At 64.0% G+C, this 21,724-nt stretch overlaps 8 protein-coding genes across 8 annotated transcripts in view; 2 read left to right on the top strand and 6 right to left on the bottom strand.

Moving 5' to 3' along the window:
* The window catches only part of F751_5539 (Negative elongation factor B), a gene marked incomplete at both ends in the record, with an annotated part of 6,716 nt that extends 6,006 nt beyond the window's left edge, over positions 1–710 (bottom strand). Inside the window, 2 exons of the mRNA XM_011397394.1 lie at positions 49–196; positions 481–710. Coding sequence (XP_011395696.1) covers positions 49–196; positions 481–710 — 378 coding nt within the window. The remainder of the gene's footprint in view (positions 1–48; positions 197–480) is intronic.
* A 963-nt stretch (positions 711–1,673) lies between these two features.
* Positions 1,674–3,237, bottom strand: F751_5538 (Golgi SNAP receptor complex member 1-2; the record flags this gene model as incomplete). Its single annotated transcript, XM_011397393.1, has 6 exons — positions 1,674–1,745; positions 1,910–2,233; positions 2,626–2,775; positions 2,868–2,978; positions 3,062–3,128; positions 3,224–3,237. 6 exons carry the CDS (start codon positions 3,235–3,237, stop codon positions 1,674–1,676), a joined length of 738 nt encoding a protein of 245 aa, XP_011395695.1.
* A 371-nt stretch (positions 3,238–3,608) lies between these two features.
* F751_5537 (Charged multivesicular body protein 1) lies at positions 3,609–4,738 on the bottom strand (the record flags this gene model as incomplete). The annotated part of the gene is made up of 4 exons (XM_011397392.1): positions 3,609–3,743; positions 3,965–4,168; positions 4,369–4,499; positions 4,597–4,738. The coding sequence occupies 4 exons, from the start codon at positions 4,736–4,738 to the stop codon at positions 3,609–3,611; spliced, it is 612 nt and encodes a 203-aa protein (XP_011395694.1).
* A 611-nt stretch (positions 4,739–5,349) lies between these two features.
* Positions 5,350–6,228, top strand: F751_5536 (hypothetical protein; the record flags this gene model as incomplete). Its single annotated transcript, XM_011397391.1, has 3 exons — positions 5,350–5,367; positions 5,490–5,747; positions 5,932–6,228. 3 exons carry the CDS (start codon positions 5,350–5,352, stop codon positions 6,226–6,228), a joined length of 573 nt encoding a protein of 190 aa, XP_011395693.1.
* Positions 6,229–6,759: 531 nt separating this feature from the next.
* On the bottom strand, positions 6,760–9,192 carry F751_5535 (hypothetical protein; the record flags this gene model as incomplete). The annotated part of the gene is made up of 6 exons (XM_011397390.1): positions 6,760–7,065; positions 7,435–7,514; positions 8,160–8,183; positions 8,463–8,555; positions 8,685–8,768; positions 9,048–9,192. The coding sequence occupies 6 exons, from the start codon at positions 9,190–9,192 to the stop codon at positions 6,760–6,762; spliced, it is 732 nt and encodes a 243-aa protein (XP_011395692.1).
* A 638-nt stretch (positions 9,193–9,830) lies between these two features.
* F751_5534 (CBS domain-containing protein CBSX3, mitochondrial) lies at positions 9,831–12,349 on the bottom strand (the record flags this gene model as incomplete). The annotated part of the gene is made up of 8 exons (XM_011397389.1): positions 9,831–10,002; positions 10,204–10,303; positions 10,596–10,719; positions 10,849–10,914; positions 11,011–11,130; positions 11,632–11,723; positions 11,896–12,066; positions 12,184–12,349. 8 exons carry the CDS (start codon positions 12,347–12,349, stop codon positions 9,831–9,833), a joined length of 1,011 nt encoding a protein of 336 aa, XP_011395691.1.
* Positions 12,350–13,428: 1,079 nt separating this feature from the next.
* On the top strand, positions 13,429–15,420 carry F751_5533 (hypothetical protein; the record flags this gene model as incomplete). Its single annotated transcript, XM_011397388.1, has 5 exons — positions 13,429–13,470; positions 13,698–14,191; positions 14,443–14,562; positions 14,785–14,971; positions 15,172–15,420. 5 exons carry the CDS (start codon positions 13,429–13,431, stop codon positions 15,418–15,420), a joined length of 1,092 nt encoding a protein of 363 aa, XP_011395690.1.
* Positions 15,421–17,185: 1,765 nt separating this feature from the next.
* On the bottom strand, positions 17,186–21,668 carry F751_5532 (putative serine/threonine-protein kinase; the record flags this gene model as incomplete). The annotated part of the gene is made up of 13 exons (XM_011397387.1): positions 17,186–17,537; positions 17,714–17,777; positions 17,886–17,947; positions 18,107–18,193; positions 18,318–18,409; positions 18,712–18,825; positions 19,045–19,143; positions 19,451–19,569; positions 19,842–20,313; positions 20,374–20,533; positions 20,684–20,932; positions 21,117–21,210; positions 21,473–21,668. The coding sequence occupies 13 exons, from the start codon at positions 21,666–21,668 to the stop codon at positions 17,186–17,188; spliced, it is 2,160 nt and encodes a 719-aa protein (XP_011395689.1).
* Between the last annotated feature and the right edge of the window lie 56 nt (positions 21,669–21,724).

The raw sequence follows: 21,724 nt of genomic DNA, 5'->3' as shown, positions 1-21,724 counted from the left end.
GAGCTGCTTGAGGAAGCTGGCGGGGACGGGGTGCAGGCGATCCAGCACCGCCAGGGGCACCGCGCGCAGCTCGGCCAGGCCCACAAAGGGGAAGGAGAGCTCCAGCAGGCCCAGCAGCGCATCGGGCCCCATGCTTTCCACCCGCGCCAGCAGGTCGCGCATGGCGGACTGCAGCACATGACGGCAGGCCTCAGACCTGGGCGAATGGGGGGGGGGGCGCGCGCGGGGATGGGGTCCTCAGAGGACAGGGAGGGGAGGGGCTGGATGGCGAGGCACGTCAGGTCTGCCAAGAAGCGCTGGCGATGGGGATGGCAGGGATGCAAGTAGCCGGCTGCCGCAGCCGCAGCGCGGGCAAGAGTGGGGATACCCAGGCGAACGAGCCAGGGGGGTAACCTGCATGCACATGCCCTTGGGGAATCCCCAGTCTCCCCTCGAGACAACCAACCCCCCTACAACACACACACACGCACAGGCACGCACCGTGAGACCCCTAGCTGGTCAAGGAGGCCGAGCAGGGGGGCGCAGCGCGGGTCTGGCAGGCCCCCCCGCCTCTGTATCTCGGCGATGGCCTCCAGGGGGTCGTGCGTGCTCAGCGTGTTCTGCACAAACTCTTGGCCGGCCTGGCCCACCAGGGGCGGGGGGGGCTCGGAGCAGTCCGCTCCACTCTGGGCCCCCGAGGCCACGCTGGCCTCCACGCCCAGGGTGGCCATGCGGCGACGCGAGGCGCGCGATCAGGAGGAGGAAGGGGGCGTGGAAGCACCGTCCTGGGATCGCAGCTGCCGCACTACCTCCGCAAGGGCCTGTGATGTCGGATCGCGCCCAGGCTTGGCAGCATAGGTTGTGAGCCAGGCGTTTCGCGGGACAAGGTGGCCCAGTGATCCCTGACCTACCTCTGGATTTACACCGGTTTCTAGAAGAGCGATGCAGACAGATAGCTGTTCCCTGTCGAGGCCCGTGTCCAGCAGCTTGGCGAGCTCGTGTGCCACGTTCAGGGCCTCTGCAGCCAGACCACTGCTATTCATTCCGTGACGTGGGAAGCTTTCTCTTGGATAAATCGCTGAGAATTTTGGAAACACTTGAGAGCGTCTCGGATGGAGTTCAAGGATGGAGGCTCGGAAGCACTTTAGCCACACTGGGATCACTTACTCTATCCGGGGAGGGCAATGCCCGGCATCGGCCAACCCCAAGGCATACGGATGTCTGACAAGCCCTCAGAACAAAGGAGCGCAGCTTTGTCCACATAGATCAAATAATCTTTTACCGCAGCTCCAATAAACTACTCCTTGCCAGTTAAGACTTGCATTCTTCCCAATTGGCAGTACTTGTAGCCATTGGTAGAGCCCTGGTCAAGCGACGAGCAGGATTGCAACCTGCGCGCACCACCAGATCACGGAGCACGTCGCAGTGGCGGGCACCGTACAACCACTTGGGACCATAGAATGACAGCAGGCGGTTAGTTTCCAGCGTCAGCTCTGTGACCTGATGACCTGATGCCAGGCAGGGGTAAAGCGGTGGCAGCGGCGGCCCCTCCATCGCCAGGAGACTCGCATCGATAATGATAGATGGCAGCTATTCAGTCTGGACCACGGGCAACTTGTCGCCAAGCAAGCGCCACATCTGGGCGAGACAACCGATCGCCAGCCGCGCCTTCGCCGTCCGTACTCCGTCCCGTCCTACTTGTTGACCCAGTAGATCAGGATGAAAAGCAGGCACACAGCCACCACGCTGCCCAGTATGAGGTTGTCCTGAGTGTAAGCGGGCAGGGCTAGATGGTGAGGGATGTCATAGGCTCTACAGAAGACGGCAGCGGCCAAGAGCGCAGCCGCCCCCCCCCTTCCATCCCCAGCCGCCATGCATCCCTGCACATCACCACAACCCCCCCCCCCTCCTGCAATGAAAAACAACCCACCTTGTTCTTCTTGCGGCGAATGGCGTTGAGGAGGGTGTTGACCACGGGAAAGGCGGCGCCCACAGAGCCCAGCTTGCCTGACACGCCCTCGAACACCTCCCGCTGCTGGCCCAGCCCCGCGGCGACGCCGTGGGCAGTGCCCATCACGTCGTCCAGCGCGGCGTGGCTGCTGGCCACCATGCCGCGCTCGCGCAGGAGGAGGCCCATCGAGGAGCCGGGCGCGCCCAGGCCGGAGGCTGACGCGCTGCCGGAGGTGCCAGCGGCGCCCAGGAGGTCAGCGCGGTCGCGGGCCGACCCGGCCACGCTGGCATGCCGCCGGAACTCCTGCAGTGAGGAGGGGGGGGTGAGAAGAGGTTGAATTGCGGTGGGGCGGTGCCTGGGGTGAGCGCCGCCGGCGGGGCTGCGTTGATTTGAGGGGCGGTGCCTGGGCGGCGATGGTTTGAGGGGTGGCGGCTGGACGATAGAGGCATCGGCAAAGGGCCCCACCACCCACTCAGGAAAGGGCACACCGGCAGGTGGCCTTGGGTGCCCCTGGAGTGCCCAAGAATGGGAGTAGCGTCAGGCACTTCCCCCAACACAGACCATGATTACAACTCCAGGCAGCCACAGCATCGTGCATCCTGCGGGAGTCACGGTTGCTGAATGCAATAAACAGCCCACATATCGACGAGACACAATAGCCCCAGCCCCCGTAGGCCCGCCCACGCCAGTCAGACCTGCTGGTAGTCGTGGAGGATGTCGCGGTGCCGCGCCAGGGTGTGCGATCGCGCGTCTGGCCCGCCCCCGATGCTCCGCTGCATAGACTCGTTGGTGTCAGACAGCCGTGACAGCAAGCGCTCTATGTCGCTGGCCTTGGATTGCAGGAGCTGTGGAGGGGAGCAGGGGAGAGCGTGTGGGACAGAGTCGGGTCGCCGCCAGGTGCACAACGCATCCCCACTGCAGCCTGCCCTTGTCGCACCTGGTCCGCTGCGATCCCACTCTCCCCACGGGTGTATCCGTACTCGAAGCTGGTGCACAGCTTTCCATAGGCAGCCAGCTTTATGTCCAACTCCCCCTCGATCTTCCGGGCCTGTGCAGCGTATGGGCCGACGGAGTGAGCAGCCCCGATGTGCAGGGATGAGAGCTAAGAATTCGGAATGAACCAAGGCCTACCTCTCGTCGCAGATCCTCCCACTTGGCCCCGGTACTCTCGCTGGGTATCTTGGGCACGGCAGACTGCCTGCAGGGAGTGGCAACGAGGAGTCGCCATACTGCTCCATTATGACCTTTGCAAGCGTCGCGATGGCACTGGATCCCGCAAGACACATCCCTCACCCTGCATATGCCATGGCGATGGGACGACCGGGTGGGGGCTGCGCCTCTTCTTCTAGCATGTGGCAGGGGGCGGGCACGGGGCTGGGTCCAGCAAACACCTCCTCATCACGAGGATGCCAGGACAGGAGTGATCTGAAGGATGCCTTCAATCAGCTGTGATCAGCCCATGGCTCTTTGTGGCGTTGCCTCAATTTCACGCATGACACCCCACGACGATCCGGAGCACCACTCCCGGGGAACCCGAGGCGTCTTTCTTTTTTCTCAACACCCTCCAAGTTTTACACCCGTCTGTAAGAGCAAGTGACGATCCCCCGGACACAGGCGGATTCCAGTGCAAGCCAGCTTATGAAATTGATTTACACAGTGCAGAGCCTGGCCGGGGCCTCTACTTGCCTCGCAGCTCCGCCAACCGCTGTGCGAGGTCGTTGCCTTCCTTCTGCGCTGGTGTGGGAGCTGCCTGGGCTGCACCCGCCGCTGGGAGGCCGAGCTTGGTGTCCAGGCCATGCTCATCGGCCACTTGCTGCATGGGCGAGGAGGGGAAAAAGGGGAAGGTGGGTGTTGAGGGGTTGGCTGTGGGGGAAAGAATGCCAGATTTTCTGCACTCTCAGCAGTGGGAAGGTACCGTTCGTGGCGTCAAGGTGCATCAAAGACTCGGCACCGGTCTCAGCCCCCATAATCAAAGACAGGATGGCTACGGGGAAAAGACCAGGCTGATTTTGACCAACTTTTAATGCAGCCCACCTGCATGAGGAGGTTGACCTCGTCCTCGGGTGTGGAGAGCGCGGCCTGGTTGCCCATGGCCTGCTCCACAAACTCGCTCTGGACATCCAGGTTCTCAAACTGCTTCTCGAACTGGTCCATGGTTGCAGCAACCTTCTCAAGATTGTTAGCCTTGAGTGCCGAGTCAAGTGACTTCACGATGCCAACCATGCTCTTGTTGATGATCTGAGGGGTTTCGGGAACATAGGAGAGGCGGAAAGTGGGGTCATGGGTGGGAGCGTCACGCGTCATTGCACCCCTCGACAAAATACCTGTTGGGCAAGCCTTCTTGCGCATCCGCTTGAGGGACTGAGGCGACAGTGACTTCACACAGCAGCGCCCTGCGCTGCCCGAGTCTCCTCCTCCCACCCCCCTTCCCCTCGCACCTGCATCTTGGCCTGCGTGTCAAGCCTGGACACCACTGCATCCAGCCTGGAGGCCAGCCTGAGGTAGTTCAGGGCCTCCGCCCTCTTCCGGATGGCATTCTGGGCATAGATCTTGGCGCCCTCATGGTTGTCTGCGTGGGTCAGGACGTACTGGGCAGGTGGGTGGGTGGTGAAGCTGGGCAGCATGTGGCGCCCACCACCTCGACGTGTGAGTCGCAAGGGACATACCTTTTTCGATGGCCTTCTTGATCTTTATCTTTTCGGCCTTCTCCTCTGCCTCGCACTTCCTGGAGGCCCGCACCAGCTGCTTGCTCGTGAACTTGAGGTTGAATATCTGGTCCAGCAGCTTGTTATCCGCCGAGGAAAACATTATAGGTATCGGAACGGGATATCTGGAATGCGAGGAAGGGAAGTGGGTGTGATCGCCGTGGTAAAGCACACCCTCGCGACGCGCTTTCGGAGGGAGCAGGGGTTCTCCGGAGCGAGGGCGCGAAGCCAGACCAGAGCCCAGATTTGCGATCGAGGGTCTCGGAGCTCATATGGGCGGTGGGCTCCCTGCCCTCTGGGAAACATTCCTGACCCGCTGATTTCCACGCTCGTGCACGACTTCCGGGCGTCAGGCATGGGAGTCGGCAGATCGCCGGAGGTTGCTGGCACGACCACTGGCCCAGTGGTCCCAGGCCGGGGCACCTGTCTCCCTCGCAGAGCGCGCACACAGCGGGGCCCCTCCAGGGCACACCTCGTCTCATGCCGAGCCTATACAGGCACCAGAGGGGCGCCTGACGGCGACCCCGCTGCCACCGAGCGTGTCCTGCGTTACCCTGACGGTCAGGAGAGGCGGATCCGGTACCCCCTCCCTACGACGGAGACGTCCGAGGAGACGCTCGTGGAGGCTTGGGAGACGCTGAACGCATACAAGTCGTCCACAGGCTGGAGCCCTCGGGCCCAGCCTGCCCTCAGGGACGAGGTGAGGCCTGCTGGATGTGGGGCCTGCTGGATGTGGGGCTGACCTGCTGTGGTCCAGCGTGTATCGCTGCCATCTTTTGGCAGCATCGTGTACGAGGCCCGTGGCTGACTCACCCACCCACCTCCCACCCACACACCCCGTACCCTCGCCCCAGGCCAACTCCCAGGTGCCAAACTCGCCCCTGGCCCTGCTCAAGCGCATGACATCCCCCGAGTTCCTGGCCCGGGCCGTCGCCGAGGAGGAGAAGCTGGAGCGCAGCTACCGCGTGCACGAGGGCTGCCCCTGGCCGGCCCCCCGCCCCCTCTACGTGCTGGCGCTGAGCGAGGGCGGGCCAGCAAGCGGGGCGCCCGGCGCGCTGCACACGCTGCGCACCCGCCTGCCGCTGGCGGGCGTCCAGGACGAGCTCAACCAGGTGGGTGTCGTGCGGAGTTTCCTGCTCTCTTTTGGGTGGCTAGGGCTTGATCAAGCTAGAACGGGGGACAGCGTGCAAGGGCATGGGGCCTGCTTGGCGAGAAGAGTGGCTGGCAGGGGTCAGGCCTCCCGTTCCAGCAGTTCACGCATCTCCCCCCTGACCCCCACCCCGCCCAACATCGCAGGCCATGGGCTGGAGCAGCCCGCGCATCGCCTGCAGCCGGGTGGCAGACGGCGTCGTGGCTTTCCAGACCCTGGTGGCGGCCGAGGCCTACGCGGCGGAGCTGGAGGAGGCGCGGGGGCTGCCCCAAGCCTCAGTGGCGGTGGTGGAGACCGCGTCGCACGCCCTCTTCCGCAGCACGGCCGCCGCACAGGCGGTCGTCGTGGTGCTGGCCGACGAAGCGGACGGCAGCGGGCCGCCCGGACCCCTGCAGCTGGCGGGGGCGCTCCTGCGCCGGACCCGGGAGGAGCGCCTCAAGTAGTCCTGGCCAGTCCGCTCCTGTCCAAGGAGAGACAGCAGCAGCGCGCCCGCGGCCTTGCCGCTGTTTGCGCAAGAATGAACCCCCCTCGATGTGCACACGTCACTGTACCCCGCCCCGCCGTGCCCAGCGCCGGCTTCCCTGTATCTTCCTGCACGGCGTCTGCCTCCATTTTTCCCACCCCCTCACGATGTAAGTGTCCGCCCCAGCTCGTTCCCGGTTCAGGGCACTGCCTGAGCCTTTGCCTGGCAAGTGCTCGAGACATATTACATGGGGTGTCTGCAGTGTCAGACACTATATTAGCTGGCGCCGAGTGTACCGCCAGCCAGAGGGCCTGGCGCCGAGTGTACCGCCAGCCAGAGGGCCTGGCGCCGAGTGTACCGCCAGCCAGAGGGCCTGGCGCCGAGTGTACCGCCAGCCAGAGGGCCTGGCGCCGAGTGTACCGCCAGCTAGAGGGCCTGGCGGAGCCCATGGCACCGAGGAGGAGGAGGACCACTCACCCCTGCCCCCGCCCTGGGACAAGCGCGTGCAGCATCAGGGGGGGGGCGCGGCGTGGCGTCCGCCCTCCCCCACCACCACCACCTTGTCACGCGTGGTGGCATGCATGAGTCCCCTGACCGCCACCACCAGCCAGGTGGCAAATGGCGGCAGGTTGTGCAGCTCCATGACGTAGAGGCGGCCCGGGAAGTGCTGATTCAGGGTGGTGGCCACGTGGCGCACCACCGGCAGGATGCGGGTGGAGGACAGGACGCTGGCCCCGCCGGCATCCACGCGCACCACCAGGTCCTGGGGACGGCCCTCGCCGGGGACGTCCGCCAGGCGCCCCTCCATCACCGCGCCCTGCACCAGCGTCACGATGACGTCGCCGTAGGCGGCCGCCGCGGCGCGGCCGCGCGCCTCGTGCGAGGCCGCGCCCACGCGCAGGACCAGGACGGGGCGGGCGCCGGGGCCTTCGTCCCCGGGCGGGGCCCAGTGCGCGAGGTGGGCCGCCTGCACCAGCTGGGCGGGGGTGGCCCAGACGGCCGACGCCAGCCAGGCGTCGGTGCGCCGCGCGGCGGCCGCCGCCGCCGCCAGGCACTTGGCGGCGGCGGGCGAGCCGGGGGCGGCGGCCAGCCACCCCGCCGCCACCGCGTAGCGCATGAGCTCTGCGTCGGTGAACCTCCCGCCCGCCGCGGTGGGGGAGGGGGAGTTGGAGCGCAGCGCCCGCACCGCCTCAGGGTTGGAGGCCGCCAGGAGGTGCGGGGAGGGGTAGGTGCGGGTGGGGGGGTGCAGGTGCGCGGGGGCGCGGCCTGGAGGAGGGGGAAACGTGGGCGTGGGCGATTGGGTGCGCATGCATGCCTCACCCCACAGGTCCCCAGCACCTTCCGAAGCGATCATGGCGGTCGGAGAGGGGCCTACCTGACGGTTGAGGGGGAGGGGGGTGGGCGGGGCCCGAGGCCGGCACCTCCTCCAGACCGGGGATCTCCTCGGGTCCCCATGCTCCGCCCCAGAGCCTCCCTGTGGTGCTGTACTTGTAGTAGGATACACCCGCGGCGACCCCTGTCGCCAGCACCGCCGCTGCTGTGGCACGCCTCAGCATGGGGGCCACAGGTTGGCCTGGAGTGCGGGTGGTGCGGTTTACGCAGAGTACTTTACCCCATCATTGAGCCATTGTTCGATGCGACGAACAATCGGCCGGACCGCTTGACGATTGGCGCGTCACAAGCACGGCCTCGCTCTCAGAATTCCGACCGAGTCGGAGTCGTCTCCCACTCTGCTGAAAGTCTTGATCCTCGTGAGGACGAGTCAAGCATACCATTCAAAGCCTCGGCACCTTCCTTCACTGCACTCATGCACCTCCTTGGTATGCTCCGCTCAGTTAATGGATTTGACTTCAAGAACTGTCAGTGTTGGAGTCATTGTCATGGTCATGGTGTCTGGCACGCCAACGGCACCCGCATTCAGTCCGAGGAAGCATCCTGTGAGGGAGTGGGCGTGTGGTGGGAGTGGGCGTGTGGTGGGAGGGTCTGATTACAACGGACATTTGTTGGCATGCTGTGCAATCACAATCGCCTCAAATATGCCCGCACCAGCGAACCCCTTCAGCACCTGATGCTTCTTCTTCTTCTTCTTCTTCTTGGACTCGCCATCGTCATCCTGCCCCTTCTTCTTCTTTTTCTTCTCGGACGGCGGGGGGCTGACCACTGTGGGTGCCACAGGCTTGGGAGCAGGGGGTGCTGCGGCTGCCTCCTCCTCACCAGAGGATGATCCAGGCTCCGCAGAACCCTTGGCCTTGAAGTCTTCCGTCACCTTTGCCTTTTGTGCATCGCTCAGCTTGCTCCATTCAGCCACTTGAAATGGAGGGGGGGGGAGATGGATTGAGACAGGTTCCCCTTGCATCCTTGACAATTTGGTGAGAAAATTGGATATGAGCATGAAAGCGACGCCCACCCGCCCCATCCTTGGCTCGAATCACACACCTGCCAATGCAAAGAGCTCCTTGCCATTGGCCAGACCCTTGAGCTTCAGATCCTCCATTGCGTTCTTAACAAAGTCGTTGTACGCTGGCGGGATGGATGCGAACAGAGACAGCTCAGTCAACAGCAGAAGTCCAAACTATCAAGACTCGGGGAATGGCAGGCTAAACCCCTTCCTTCTCCCAACCCTCACCCGTGGGTTTCCGCCTGGGCCTGTCCTTATCCTTCTTTCCGCGCCTCTTCTTCTTCCCATCATCGCCGGAGTCCTTCCCATTTCCGGCTGCGCCAAGCATGGGGGAGTGCTATTGCTTAGCACCCCTTGGCACTTGCGAGGCGTGGGCCCAGACCTCGATCGTGCGTGCACACCTTTGAAGATGGACTGGGGCAGCTCCTTGGTGATATTGAAGGTCTCTGCTGCATGGTGCAGGTGCTGGAAGAAGAGGTGCAGCTCCTGGGCAAAGAAAAGTGCAAACCCGGCGTCCGCCTTGGCCGTTGCCAGTTCGGTACCCATCTCTCCGCCCTGCTCTCCCCTCCGTGAAGCCACAGCTGAGGCACCAGGACTTGATTTGCATGTATATGTCAACGTCTGTCAACTTTGCTGTGTGTCGCAGCACTTCATGCCTGCCACCATCGAACAGCACCCCCGATGCGGAGAGCGGGAAATCTCGGGTAATCAACTCCATGGCCGGCCGGCCCTGGCTGGGACCTCCGTCCCAGGGCACCCAGTCTGTGCTTGACGCTACATCATGAGGCAGGAACGAAGATGTGGGTAAATGAGGTGAAAGGGATCCATGCTCGCTAAAAGTGTGCCGTGGCAATGATACATGTGTGAGATTTTGACAGTCAGTCCTCGCGAGCGGGTTTTTCATCCGCTCAGGCAGCGGCGGCAGCACTCGCGCCACGTCCCCGCCGCGCGGCGCACCAGGTGTACGTCGCGCGTCCCGCCCCGCTCGGGTCTACTGGCCTGAGGTCAGGGGGAAGGCACGCCGGTCGTGGGCGCGGAGCTTGGGACCCCAGGGGTTCGATGGCCGCTGTGCGGGGCACCCTGCTCGCCCAGCCGCCGGGCAGCCTGCGCCCGCTCGCGGCGGCCCTTTCCGATTCTGGGCAAGGGCGCCTGATGCCGCCCTCGCGGTGAGCAGGGGTCGCCGCTCAGAAGGTGCCCTGGATGTACTCCTGCAGCCGGCCGACCTCCTCGCGGTGTTCCTTCAGCATAACATGCACCACGTCACGCATGGAGGCCATGCCCAGCAGCCGCCCCTCGTCCACCACAGGGACGTGGCGGAAGTTCTTGTTGATCATCAGCTCCATTACGTCCAGCACGCTGCGCGAAAAAGGCGGAGGGAAGAGGGGGAGGGGTGAGGTGGGAAGGGGCAGGAAAGCAGAGTGGGGAGCGGGAATTTCAGACGTGATCCCCTGCTGCAGCACGTTGCCGCACGCGACAGGGTTAGACGGCCAGGCCCCAGGCGCCATGAAGCCTCCCTTGCCCGACGCACAGCCGCTGTTCCCCACTTCCCGCCCACACCTGTGCTTGGGCGTGACGGTGATGGGGTTGGGCGTCATCACCTCCGAGATCTTGGTGTCGCGGGAGCTTCGTCCCTGGACTGCAATCTTGGTCATGTAATCTGGCGAGCGGCGGGGAAGTGGGTGAGGACGGCGTGACGCGGTGGCAAAGGGCAACCCTCGTGATAGTCGCGGCTGATGCCCCGCGCAGGGTGACAGAGGCACGAAATGCACGCCAGGTGGCACCAAGCACAGAGTCTGATGCTGCCACCCGACCCCAGATCGGTCCGGTTGCCGGTGTGCACATGGAAGCCTCCTGATCTCCGGGAACTTGTACCAACAGGCTACCACCCCGAGTGCAAACAGCAGCCACTCCCCGGCAGGCTGGCCCACCACCCCTCTGGCGCGCCTCACCACGCTCGGTGAAGATGCCCACGACGGCCTCCCTTGACGCGTGCAGGATCTTGTCCGTCCCCTTGGGCTCCTCGATCTTGGAGGGGTCAAAGACCAGCAGGCTTCCCACGTTGGCCTTGGTCATCTGGAGCAGGGGCAGGGCGAGTAGGGGTGGGACAGTGGGGAAGTGCTCCTAGCAGGGACTGAGGCGCTGGTGCTTAGCCTAGATTGCGGCAGGCACCATTTCATAGGCGGATCAACGCGAGCATCGCACCTTCCGCACAGCGTCAATGACGTGGTCGTCCCTGGACACCCAGAGCCAGGCGCCAGCTTCCGGGCCCTGTACAAAGAGTTTCGGAGCTAGGTCTCGGGGTGCAAGGTCGGAAGGCTTTGCGAGCAGCACCACCAGCCAGAACATGGAGAAACACACACCTACCTTCTCCTGAAGCATATCGGACATCTTGGTGGCGCCCCACCCCACCGTCTCGGGCTCAGGTAGGTCTGACAGGCTCTCGGAGGTCTCGGCAGTGAAGGCTCGATGGCTAACCCTTGCGCACTGCGGGACGGTGCGGGGCGGTAAGATGTGAAACGATCCTGATGGCGCTAGTAAGGTGGAGATCGGCCCCCAACTTACCAGGGATGAGCTCGCGGTGGTCGACCTCGCCGCAAGGAGGGGGTTAACAGCCCGGGTTAGGCTGGCGATACTGTGGCGGAGAGACATGGTGCAGGGATGATCGGAACGTGAGAGTGTCCAATCACGCGATCTTCGAAGTCAGCTGGCCGTGCCCGATTGCTTTTGTGGTGCGAGGATGGGGGGTGTCGGACCACCCTTTCCACCGTGGGCGTTCCCCCCCCATCTCACCGTCCCAGGCTTGGAACTGCGGCTCGCGAGATTCTGGATCGCTGCAACATGCTACACTGCGGATGCACATGAGAAGCATGATCAGGCTCATCCCAGGATTCGCCACCAGGCTCTTCGTCCCTCAGGCTCAGCCCTTGTGACCCCAGCCACAGATGGTTTGGAGTGCTCTCCCTCTGTGGGCGGCGCCACCGGTACCTTTTGGAGACTCGCCTCCAGGGATGCAATCACCGCCGCAGTGACATCCATGGAGTCGCTGGCTGGGTGAGGCGGCGCCTGCGGGGTCATGTCTGTGGTGGGGATGCCGACATGAGCAGCTTCAGTGGGGGCCATGAAGAGGTAACCTACTGCTGAAAGTGCAACAACTGATCCCTTTGACTCTGCACACGCTCCTGACGACATGAGCGCAACAATGCACTGCTCCCTAGTCCTCCGCCCCTCCAGATGCTCCCGTTCACTCACCTCTGCCCTCGCAGATGTCCTGCAGCTGCCGCCAGTGTTCCTGACGCTGTCGTTTGAGGTCGTCGGGAAGCCACGCGTCCGTAGCTCGATCCACCCACCCAACACAGAATCCCAGGAGGGACCCCAGGCTGCCCGCCAGCACGGTGCTTATCAAGCGGGTAGCTCCCAGTCCTGACAGGAGGCAGACAGGGTGAGTCATTCAAGTAGGGGGTAGGTCAAAAGGAAGCCTACAGCAAGATGCAGCGCCAACATGCTCATCCAGCCCCCTGTGGTGCTGGGGGCTGTCACCTGAGGGCAGTCCGACGTTGGTGGCCAGGCCATAGAGGGCCCCGGCACCCGCCCCTGCCCATGCTGTCTGTCGGGGGCGCCTCTCGCCGTCGTACACTCGCAGCAGGAGCTCGGTGGAGAAGAAAGCAGCGCTCAGAGCCCCCACCCGCAAACCCACGCTGCGCATTGGACATGGGGCGATGTGAATCATGGTGCAGGTGGGCGGCAGACAAGAGCCCGGGCCAGCAGGAGGGCGATGCTGGACTGCCGGAGGGGGGACAGTTCCCTTGTTGGAGGGTGCCTCTTGCGCCCGCATGTCCTACTGGCTCAGCAATGTACATTGGCGACTGCAACAGGCCCCACAAGTCACTACGACTGATACTGATCACAAGCAAGCAGGTTCCAGGAATGTCGGCTGCGCTACCTGGTGGCGCGGTTGGCCAGACGGATGAGGCGCTGGGTCTTGGCTTCGGCCAGGTATCGCGCAGCGTGGGCGGGAGAGGGGGCGTCGGTGGGGGCCACCAGGGCACCTGTCAGAGGGTTGGAGTAGGCACGGCAATAGGCACACCGTACACGTACATGAGCGATTGCTGGAACGTACACGTTGTTGATGCACGGCCATGGCAATGCACCCTCTTCCTGAGGAACAGACCATCCCACCTCACCTGCCGCCCTCTCCTGCTTCCATTGCATATATGTACCCAGCGAGATGCCCACCAACGCCATCTGCGAGGTCGATCTCGCCCATTCTCGGAGCTCCTCGGGGACCGGGGCGAGCTGGGAACAGCGGGGAAAGGTGGGAACTTATACATACTAGAGTAGTGGACAGAACAACATCATGTCGGCGACAACCTCGCCGTTGGAACACAGCAAAAACCAACTCCACCATTCGAATGTATTCTCACAGGTTTATCTGTATTGTGTCGCGCTGTGAGGTAGCCAAATAGATTGCGCAGACGCTCCTCCCCCGAGCCCTGGCCACCCTCCTCCTTCCGCTCGGTCATCGAATGTACAGGGTGCGGCCAGATGGAAGTTAAGATCTCGGTTCGCCTTTAAATGGGGAGAATTATCCTTCTATTGCATACCCAGTGAAGGATCCATGCCATGCTGTGCCATGCATGAGTCCCGCAAGAGGTTCGTGTGCTGCGTGCTGTGCCCGGAAGCCGACGGGAAAATTTCGAAGAGAGGGCGACAGCCCTGCATAGCACGGCGTGATGGACCGCGAGACGCACCCAAATCACGTCGAGTATCGTTTCAGTCTCTGAGATGCTGTTCCTCGCTGTGCTGGGAGGCGCTGCCGTGCTCGAGGTGCACCGGGCTCTGCAACCCGGGGCCAAGGACGCGAAACGGCTCAGGCAGTCCGAAGCCGCCCTCCTGAAACAACTCAAGGCAGGTTGATGGCATGATTTAGGTGCCTGGCGTCTCCTGTTGTGTCGCCTTCCCTGCGAGTGACCCGCCACGTACCTTCCGAGGGTGGTTTAGGCCTGGCACGGGCCCCTCCATGCCCTCCATGCCCCGCACCCTGCCCTCTGCAGGATGCACAGTCGGAGCTGTCTGCCATTCGGCAGCAGAAACAAGCAGTGGATGCCGAGCTGAGCGGACTGGAGGCCAGGGCCACCCAGCTGCAGGCCAGCTGCGAGACGCTGCTGCACGACAAGTCCGGACTGCAAGAAGAGAACCGGGAGCTCCTGGAGCGGGCCGACCGCCTGCTGGAGCGTCAGAGCCTGCTGGAGGCGGCCGCTGAGTCCCTGAAGCTGGAGAACGGCACGCTGCTCCAGCAATTTGACAGGCTGAAGCTCACCTATGAGGAGGAGACCGCCGGCTTCCAGGCGGAGCTGGCGGCGCTGAAGACCCGCGTGGTCTCCATGTTTGCCCAGTTCACGGCGGGGGACATCAGCGCCGAGCAGCTGATCGAGTACCTGTCGGCCAGCGGGGTGGGGCTGAGGGTGCACGGGGACGACACCGCGGCATCCGACAGCAGCCTCACAGCCCGCCTCGACTCTGCACGCAGCCGGGAGGAGCGCGTGGAGTGAGTGAGGCTCGGTCATTTTTTCTCTGCGGGGAGGGGGGGGGGTAGGTAGTGCACGGGCAGATCCATGGCCAGGCTGAGGGGTTGGGGGAGGCAGCGCCTGCGTTCGTGTCGCCGAGGGCCATCCAGTGGCGGCTGTCGAGCACCCCTCTGATTGTTCAGAGGGAATGCGTCATGTTCTACCACGCAGTCTTTCTGCTGCATGCCGCTTTCCTGCGCATGATACAGACCCCCAAACTCCCTCTTCACAGATCGCTCAAGCATGTGGAACTGGCGGTGGGCGAGGGCTGGGCTCACCAGGTCCGGCTGATCAGCGGCGACACCACCCGCGCCCTCCGTCTCATGGCATCTGCTGGGCATGCCGAGGACAGGTGGGCAAGGTGGCGGGAGGTTTTGGAGGTGGGGGGCGGGGGGAATCAGGAGCCTGCAGTGTTCCCAGGTGGCTCATCCTGCCTGGGGGGCGGAGCATGCTGCAGCAGGAGACGATGCGATTCATGCACCATGCCCCGCCCTGATCATGCGGCGCCTGTGCATGGCGGGTGCCCGGCTCGGCTGAGCAGCAGCCTGACACCATGCCCACCACCTCGCTCCAGCCAAAGGTCTGCCATTCCACGAGCACCTACGCGGAAGCTGGTCACCCCACCCAAGGCACGGGACGCCGAGTCGCGCTCCCAGACCACCTCCCCGGTGAAGCTGCCCCTTGCGCTGGGAACTGCAGGTGCCACCTCGGCAGCAAGCCCGGCGCGCAGGGTCCCGTCCGTCCCCTCCTCGGCTGACCAGGTATCCAGCAGGGCATCCCAGCTTCGCTGTCTGGGAGAGGAGGCAGGGCGGGGCATGCCTGATGAGGGGCATTGCCGACAGGTCCCGCTGGCATGCGCCGCTGGGCGCGCGCGCCATACGTGCCACGCACTGTCAGAGGCGCCCATCAGCTCTGAGCTCTGATCAGCATGTGTGCCTCCTCTCATCACCAGCACCCACAGGCTGGCGACGAGAACGTGGCGGCAAACGTCCGGCCAGACCCTGCCGCCCCGGTCCCCGCCAAGAAGAGGGGCCTGGTGTTCATGCCAAAGAGGCGCACCACCAAACCCGCGCGGGCCTCGGTGGACGGGCCATGCTTCCCTTCTGGAAAGCACGGCGTGCCCCTGCTGGCGCTGGACAGGGTGGGCATCGAGGAGGACATTGACGTTGGTCTGTCCGCTGGGCAGGGGCGCAGCATCGTGGGCCTATAGGAAGAAATCCAGAATGCGTCGCCTTGGTCACCCTTGCACCGAGTATCCGCGCGCCATGCTGCTCACATACAGACTTCGATTTCCACTGGCTTGACAACAAGCACATCAGCACCCGCTGCTGATGGTGTACAGTGGTGTGTGCAGGCCACTGCACACGCGTGGATCCTCATCCTTGCAGGTGCTCATATTCTGTAATGATCTGAGTGTGACCAGGTTGCCATGAGTGCACAGGGCCAGGCTGGCAACAGAGCACCCACCCTTTAAAGTACGTCATGAGACGAGAACCCGCTGAGTCGGGCATGATTTTCTAAAGCTGCGAATTCTCCAGAGTGCTGTTGTCACAGCTGGCCTACATAACCGTCGGTCCGACCTAGCTGCCGCCTAGGTGCAGTTACTTCGCCCCCAGCCTCCTCACTTGGAGGAGCCAGAAAGTCGGAGCGCTGTACTGGTTGCGCGCATACAGTATCAAGCTTGTGGATTGATCGGAGGAATACTTCATTTGCTCCCGGTAGAAGTAAAGAGTGTGCCGGGGCAAACCGACCGGACGTGCTGCGGGACTCCAAGGGCACGTTGAGAGCGCGAAATCCTCGACCCCGCCCTCCTCAGCGCACCAAGGTCGTCTCATAATCCTGTAATGGCTCCGAAATACCTGTGGGCGTGTGTCATGGCAAGCTGCTGGATAATTGCGACTTCCCAAGGGGAGGTTGATGCTGTCGTGCCAGAGGGAGCTGGCCCGTCCAGCGACTGCGTGACCCAGATACAGACCGTGAGCGACCTGTGCAACGCGGAGAGGGACACTGTGTCCCTCATCTACCCAAGGAATGCGACGGCCCTACCTGACCAGCAGCAGATCCTGGACTCCCTGTCCTCCCTCCTGGCAGCCGCACAGCCCAGCCCAGGGTATGTTGATGCTTGGGTCTGGGGGGAGGGGAAGGGGACGAGGCAGGAGTGCAGTGGCAGATTTCACGATACCGAGGCTGATGCTCATGCACTTTCTGTTGCCCAAACAGTTCCTGCCATCCCTCACAGGTGTTGCTCTGGCCTGGGGCCTGTGTTGGTCGGGAAGTGCCTGTGCACCCAGTACGTGGGACGTATGCTGGGAGAATGGCAGCCAGGAACCGCAGCTAGATAGCTGACGCTTTACGTTTGCAGTGATGAGCCATGGGAGAGCGTGCCAAACACCTCGAGCATTCTCGTCACACCTGCAGGGAGATCCAGAATGCAGTGGACTTTGCAGGGTTCTCGAGTGCCTATGTGTCGGGTGCGCGCGACCATGGGGTCGCACTGTCTTCCGGGGGATGGTTCGTCGCCACTGCCAGTGATGATGTCGTGTGCCTCTGCCAAGGCACGTGCAGCTTGGCTGTGGTGCAAAGCGCACCAAGTCTCGTCATCCGCCTCTCCTTGCCACCCCCTCCCCATCGCAGGCGTAGCCCAGATCCTCGGCCTGGCCTGCCGCCTCACACCTGCTTCCTGCTGAGCCCATCAGATGCTGTTGCCTGCCCAAGCGATGGCACGCGCTCGTCCTGAGCCTGTGCAGCCCCCCCCCAACCCAACTGCCCATTTTCCAAGCCCCCACACCCTCACCACCCCGCCGCGGCTGGATGCTTCACGGCACCCAACCCCCCTTTCCGTCACCACATCCCCGTCATCCCGCCTGCGCTGTCACCAACCACCACCGCCCCCGAGTTTGCTGTGCTTTCAACATGCCGAGCAGCGTGGGGTATGTGAGCTGCAGTGACTGGCGGGCAGGGCACGGCGCAAGGGCTCAGACGCTGTGCACGGAGTTGCCCGTGGCGCCCACGTCGCCCTCCAGCGGCCGGCTGAAGCCGGCAGCGCCCGCGGAGCGAAGGTCTCGCGCTCCGGACTGGCTGAGCCAAGCGCGCGGCGGCGGCCGCGGCGGCGCGCCCGGCGGGCCGACGTCGCCGCCGCTGGCGGCGCGCCGCAGCTGACCCTCGGGCCCGACAGACCCCGGCGCGCTGGTCCCCGCCTCGGGTGGGTCACCGCCGCCCGCCACCAGCCGCTCCACGATCTGCAGCGCGGAGGGGCGGCGCGTGGGTCGGGTCTCCAAGCACTCCAGGATCAGGGTGCGGACGCTCTCGGGGCACTCGCTCGGGACCCTGGCGAAGAGGAAAGGAGGGAGGGGGGGCGGGGGGGGTTGGAGCGTGGGCGGGGGGGCTGGGTGTGGGCAGGCAGCGGACCAGACAGGAATTGTCCCCCCCCCGGGCGCCACAGCATCCACGCCCCAGGACTACAAGCGGCCCCGAGCAGCCGCTGCGCAGCCACCCCAACGCACACGACATCTCGCAGCTGGCCGCGTACAGGCTTCTCCCCAGTGCACATCTCCCACAGAACAATGCCTGCGAGCGGGTGGAGAAGTGGCGTGGGCTTAGGTTGCGCTTGCAAGCACCGAGTCAGACCGTAGATGAATGGAACCCAGGCTGTGCCCCGCATTCCCGCCGCCGCACCATAAGAATAAATGTCAGCCTTCTCCGAGCAGCGCTCCCCCCACAACATCTCGGGGGCAGCCCTGTTGGTGAGTTAGGAAGGAGAGGAGCAGGGTTGGAAGCGGTACACCACAACAAACAGGCAAAGCCAGACCAGGTGAGTCTCGCGCCCCTCCTTCCGCCCCCACTCTCTCATGCTCAACCCCTCTCTCGCAGGCTCAACCCCTCTCTCTCATGCTCACCAGGCTAAGGTACCAACAGCGCCAGTGATGTAGTCTCTATTCAAAATCTTGGCCATCCCAACATCGCTGATCTTTGCCGTGCCATCCCTGTCGTGGGGAGAAGAGAGGTCGTTAGGTGGGGCGGGTGATGCGCCGGAACTGTGAGTTGAATGCCAAACACTCGGTGCTCCAACGCACCCCCCCCCCCTCCCCCCAAGACCCGAACACTCACCTGGCCAGTAGAATGTTGGGAGACTTCAAGTCAAAATGCACAATTCTCCGACTGTGTAAAAACACAAGCGCCTTTGCAACGTCCAGGGCGATCTGCACCCAGCGAAGATTGGGCTGGGTAAGAAATGGGCACCGGCACAGGGCAGGGGTGATGACCCCCTCCAGGATGTGCCTGGTATGCATGCATGGTTAAGATTGGCAGTGTGCAACTGAAACTGCATGGGACACCTGGAAAGGTCCTTCTCTCTTGCGCATCATTGCTGAGCTGGTGACCCCACACATGCAACCGAGGCAGGTGTGCCAAACATGGGGAGTCGTTGGTTGGCAGAGTAGGGCCTGTGTGAGATCACACCGCCTCGCCCTCCCAGGGCCCCCCCCACGACCACTCCACCCACCTTTCGACCCCTCCGGAACCATGTCACGCGGCCCGCTGCAATGTTGTTGCACAGGTTGCCACCCTCGCAGTACTCTGTCACCAGCATTGTATTGTCCGGCCCTAACGAGGCGCCCTGCACAAAGGAGCAGACAACAGCCAGGGGGTCGAGGTACATGTTTGGTTGACTTGATCACGGTTCTGGCCACTTGGTCAAGCTCAATGGTCTTGCAGCCAGGGGTACAAACTCCCTCAGCTCGGTGCGAGGTTCATGCAGGCGGCAGCGAGCCCATGACTGGAGGTACTGTGCTGTCACCACATGCCCCTCCACTTCACCCTCCGTCCGCCAACTCACCACAAACTGGACGATGTTGAGGTCACGGCAAGCCTTAAGGATGGAGATTTCCTTGCGGAAATCCTCCAGGGCTGCCTGACGGACATCCCCGGACACAGCCTGACAGCAGCCAAAGAGGGGGTTGAGGGATAAGATTGGTGGCAGTATAGGTTTGGAGAGCATCCGTGAGGGATGGCTGATGATGTAGCCAAGATACTTTCAGGAAAAAAATCGGGAAAGGGACAGATGCGCCGCTTGTAGGCGCTTGTGCACCACGACATTCTGCTGCCGACATCCACAGCTGTCACTCAGGCATAGAGCTGGAGAAAGCCACTCGCGCCTTACCCAGAACCGCACAGACCGACCCCATGTCTGGCAAGAGACCCTGAGCACCCAGGATTGAACGCAGATGCCCTCCGAAGCTCACCGAGAGCATCTTCACCGCCACAGGCTGCACCCCGTTGCGCAGGGCCTTGTAGACGGTGCCAAACCCGCCGCTGCCCAGCTGCCAGGGCGAGCCGTCGGGCCGCTTCACGATCTCCACCTCTGCGGGAGGGGGGTTCATGTGTGGGGAAGTGTTTGCCTAGGAGATAGTTTATCATTGCCAGCCAACCAAGTGGCAGTAACATGGGGTGAATGACCACATGTGGCACGCCGCCACCAAGTGCATGTGCCACATACAAGCGCTGTCGCGGTGGGGGAGGGCATTAGCGCCGTCCCTCCCAAACCCCCTTGTGCTCAGGACCTGCTCCCATGCATGCATCTCCCCAGATTTCCCCCCCACCCCCACCCCCCCTCCACCCACCCCACCAACCCACCGTTGGGGAAGATCTCCCAGTCGCTGAAGAGCATGCCGGAGTCCAGGGCCTTGGAGCTCTCGGAGCCGGAAATGTGGGTGGGCCAGTCCGGGTTCTTGCTGCCCATGGTGGACATGAGGGTGGGGAGCGGGGAGCCCACCGCCTCGCCGCTCATGGACTGCGACCCCGCGCCGAAGCTGGCCCCGGCCAGCGTCCCCTCCCCCACTGTGCCCTGGGAGGGCGCCTGCGACCGCGTGCCCTGCGTGTGCCCGCCCTCCGACCCCGAGGAGTGCGGCGTGCGCAGGGCACCTCCCCGGGACCCGCCGGGGAAGCTGCCGGCGCTGCTCCCCGTGTTGCGCACCATGTGCTGCATGCCCCCGGGGGGCATGCCGGAGAGGAAGGGGGAGGTGTACGCACGCTGCCCCTCCCCCGTGTCGAACGGGTGCCCGCCGGTGCCCAGGGCCAGGTCCATGCGCTGCGCCTCGGCCGCCACCTGCGCGGCCTTGGCGTCAGCCTCCACGGCGGCGGCACGGCGCCGCCGCCGGCGCAGCACCAGGCACAGCGCGGCGGCGGCACCCAGGGCCAGCACGGCCACGATGGGTGCCACCACGGCGGCCACTGGGAAGCTGCTGCCGGTCCCCGAATCGGGGGACGCGGGCGGCGGCGGGTTGGCCTCCAGGCCCGCGCAGTAGGAGCCGGTGAAGGCCGAGTCGCTGCGATGGAGTGTGAGGAGACCGGGGTGGGGGGGGGGAGGTCGCTGAGGGCTGATGAGGTGGGCCCAAGTCATACCACAGCACTGCTAGCCTGTTCAGTCCCCACCCCCACCCCCCCCCTTGTCACAACATCCCCGCCGGCCCCCAGACCTGCGCGTGCAGTTGGCGCCGGCCTCGGAGCAGACCACGAAGGCGGAGCCGCCCGGCAGCGGGCCGCACAGCTCCTCATTTCCGGGGCGCACGACCAGGCGCTGCAGCGACGAGAGCTGCGCCCAGGAGGAGGGCACGAAGCCGGACAGCGCGTTGCCTTGCACTGCCAGCGAGGTCAGCGAGTTCAGGCCCGTGCCGGTGCCCCACTCCGAGGGCAGAGTGCCGCTCAGGCCCACATTGCTCAGCGACCTTAGGGAGGAGCGGGGAGGGGGGTTGTGAGTGGGTGGGCAGGGCGGACGGGGCGAGGACCTGGGGGCAGGAGCCGACGCAGGAGGAACTTCTGAAGTGGTGGCATGCGGCCCCAGCACGAGCGTCCCTGGCAAGCAGTATGTGAGGGAGAAAGAGTCCCTCTGTGCCGCCCGGGCCCCCCCACCCCCTTCCGCGGCACAATCCCCCTCCTTCCCCAACGTACAGCGTGCGCAGCGTGGGCAGCGCCTCGTCCAGGCCCCAGCTGATGGGCAGCGACCCTGCACGCAGCATCGGGACGGGGCATGGGTTGGGACTTATGCCGCACTTGTGAGGGCCCAGCTGCATAAGACAGCTCAGCATCGAAACCTCGCAACAGGCTCTCGCCCGCTGCATCCTCCCTCTGCTAACCATGATCTCTTTCAGCACAAACATGAGACGACACAGCACCAAGACGTACGCCGACCGCGCGCCATGCCCCAGAGAGCACAGGATCCTTCTTCTACTCAGCCCAGCAACGCCATGCACCTGCCGTGGCCTCACCTCCCAGGTCATTGTCGTCCAGCATGAGGATCTGGAGGCTGGCAAAGGTACCATTGGAGCCCCAGGCGGAGGGCAGGCCCCCTTCCAGGTCATTGTCCTGCAGGTACAGTTCCTGCAGCCCCGCAAACTGCCAGCTCGACGGCACCGTCCCCGTCAGCCGGTTGTTCTGGAGACTCAGGATCTGGACCTGCGACATGTCACCCAGGGAAATGGGAAGCGTACCCTCCAACCGATTGTCAAATAGGCGCCTGT

This window comes from Auxenochlorella protothecoides (assembly GCF_000733215.1).
Source record: "Auxenochlorella protothecoides strain 0710 unplaced genomic scaffold scaffold65, whole genome shotgun sequence".
NCBI classification, from domain to species: Eukaryota; Viridiplantae; Chlorophyta; class Trebouxiophyceae; order Chlorellales; family Chlorellaceae; genus Auxenochlorella; species Auxenochlorella protothecoides.
This window is presented reverse-complemented; position numbering and strand designations above follow the sequence as displayed.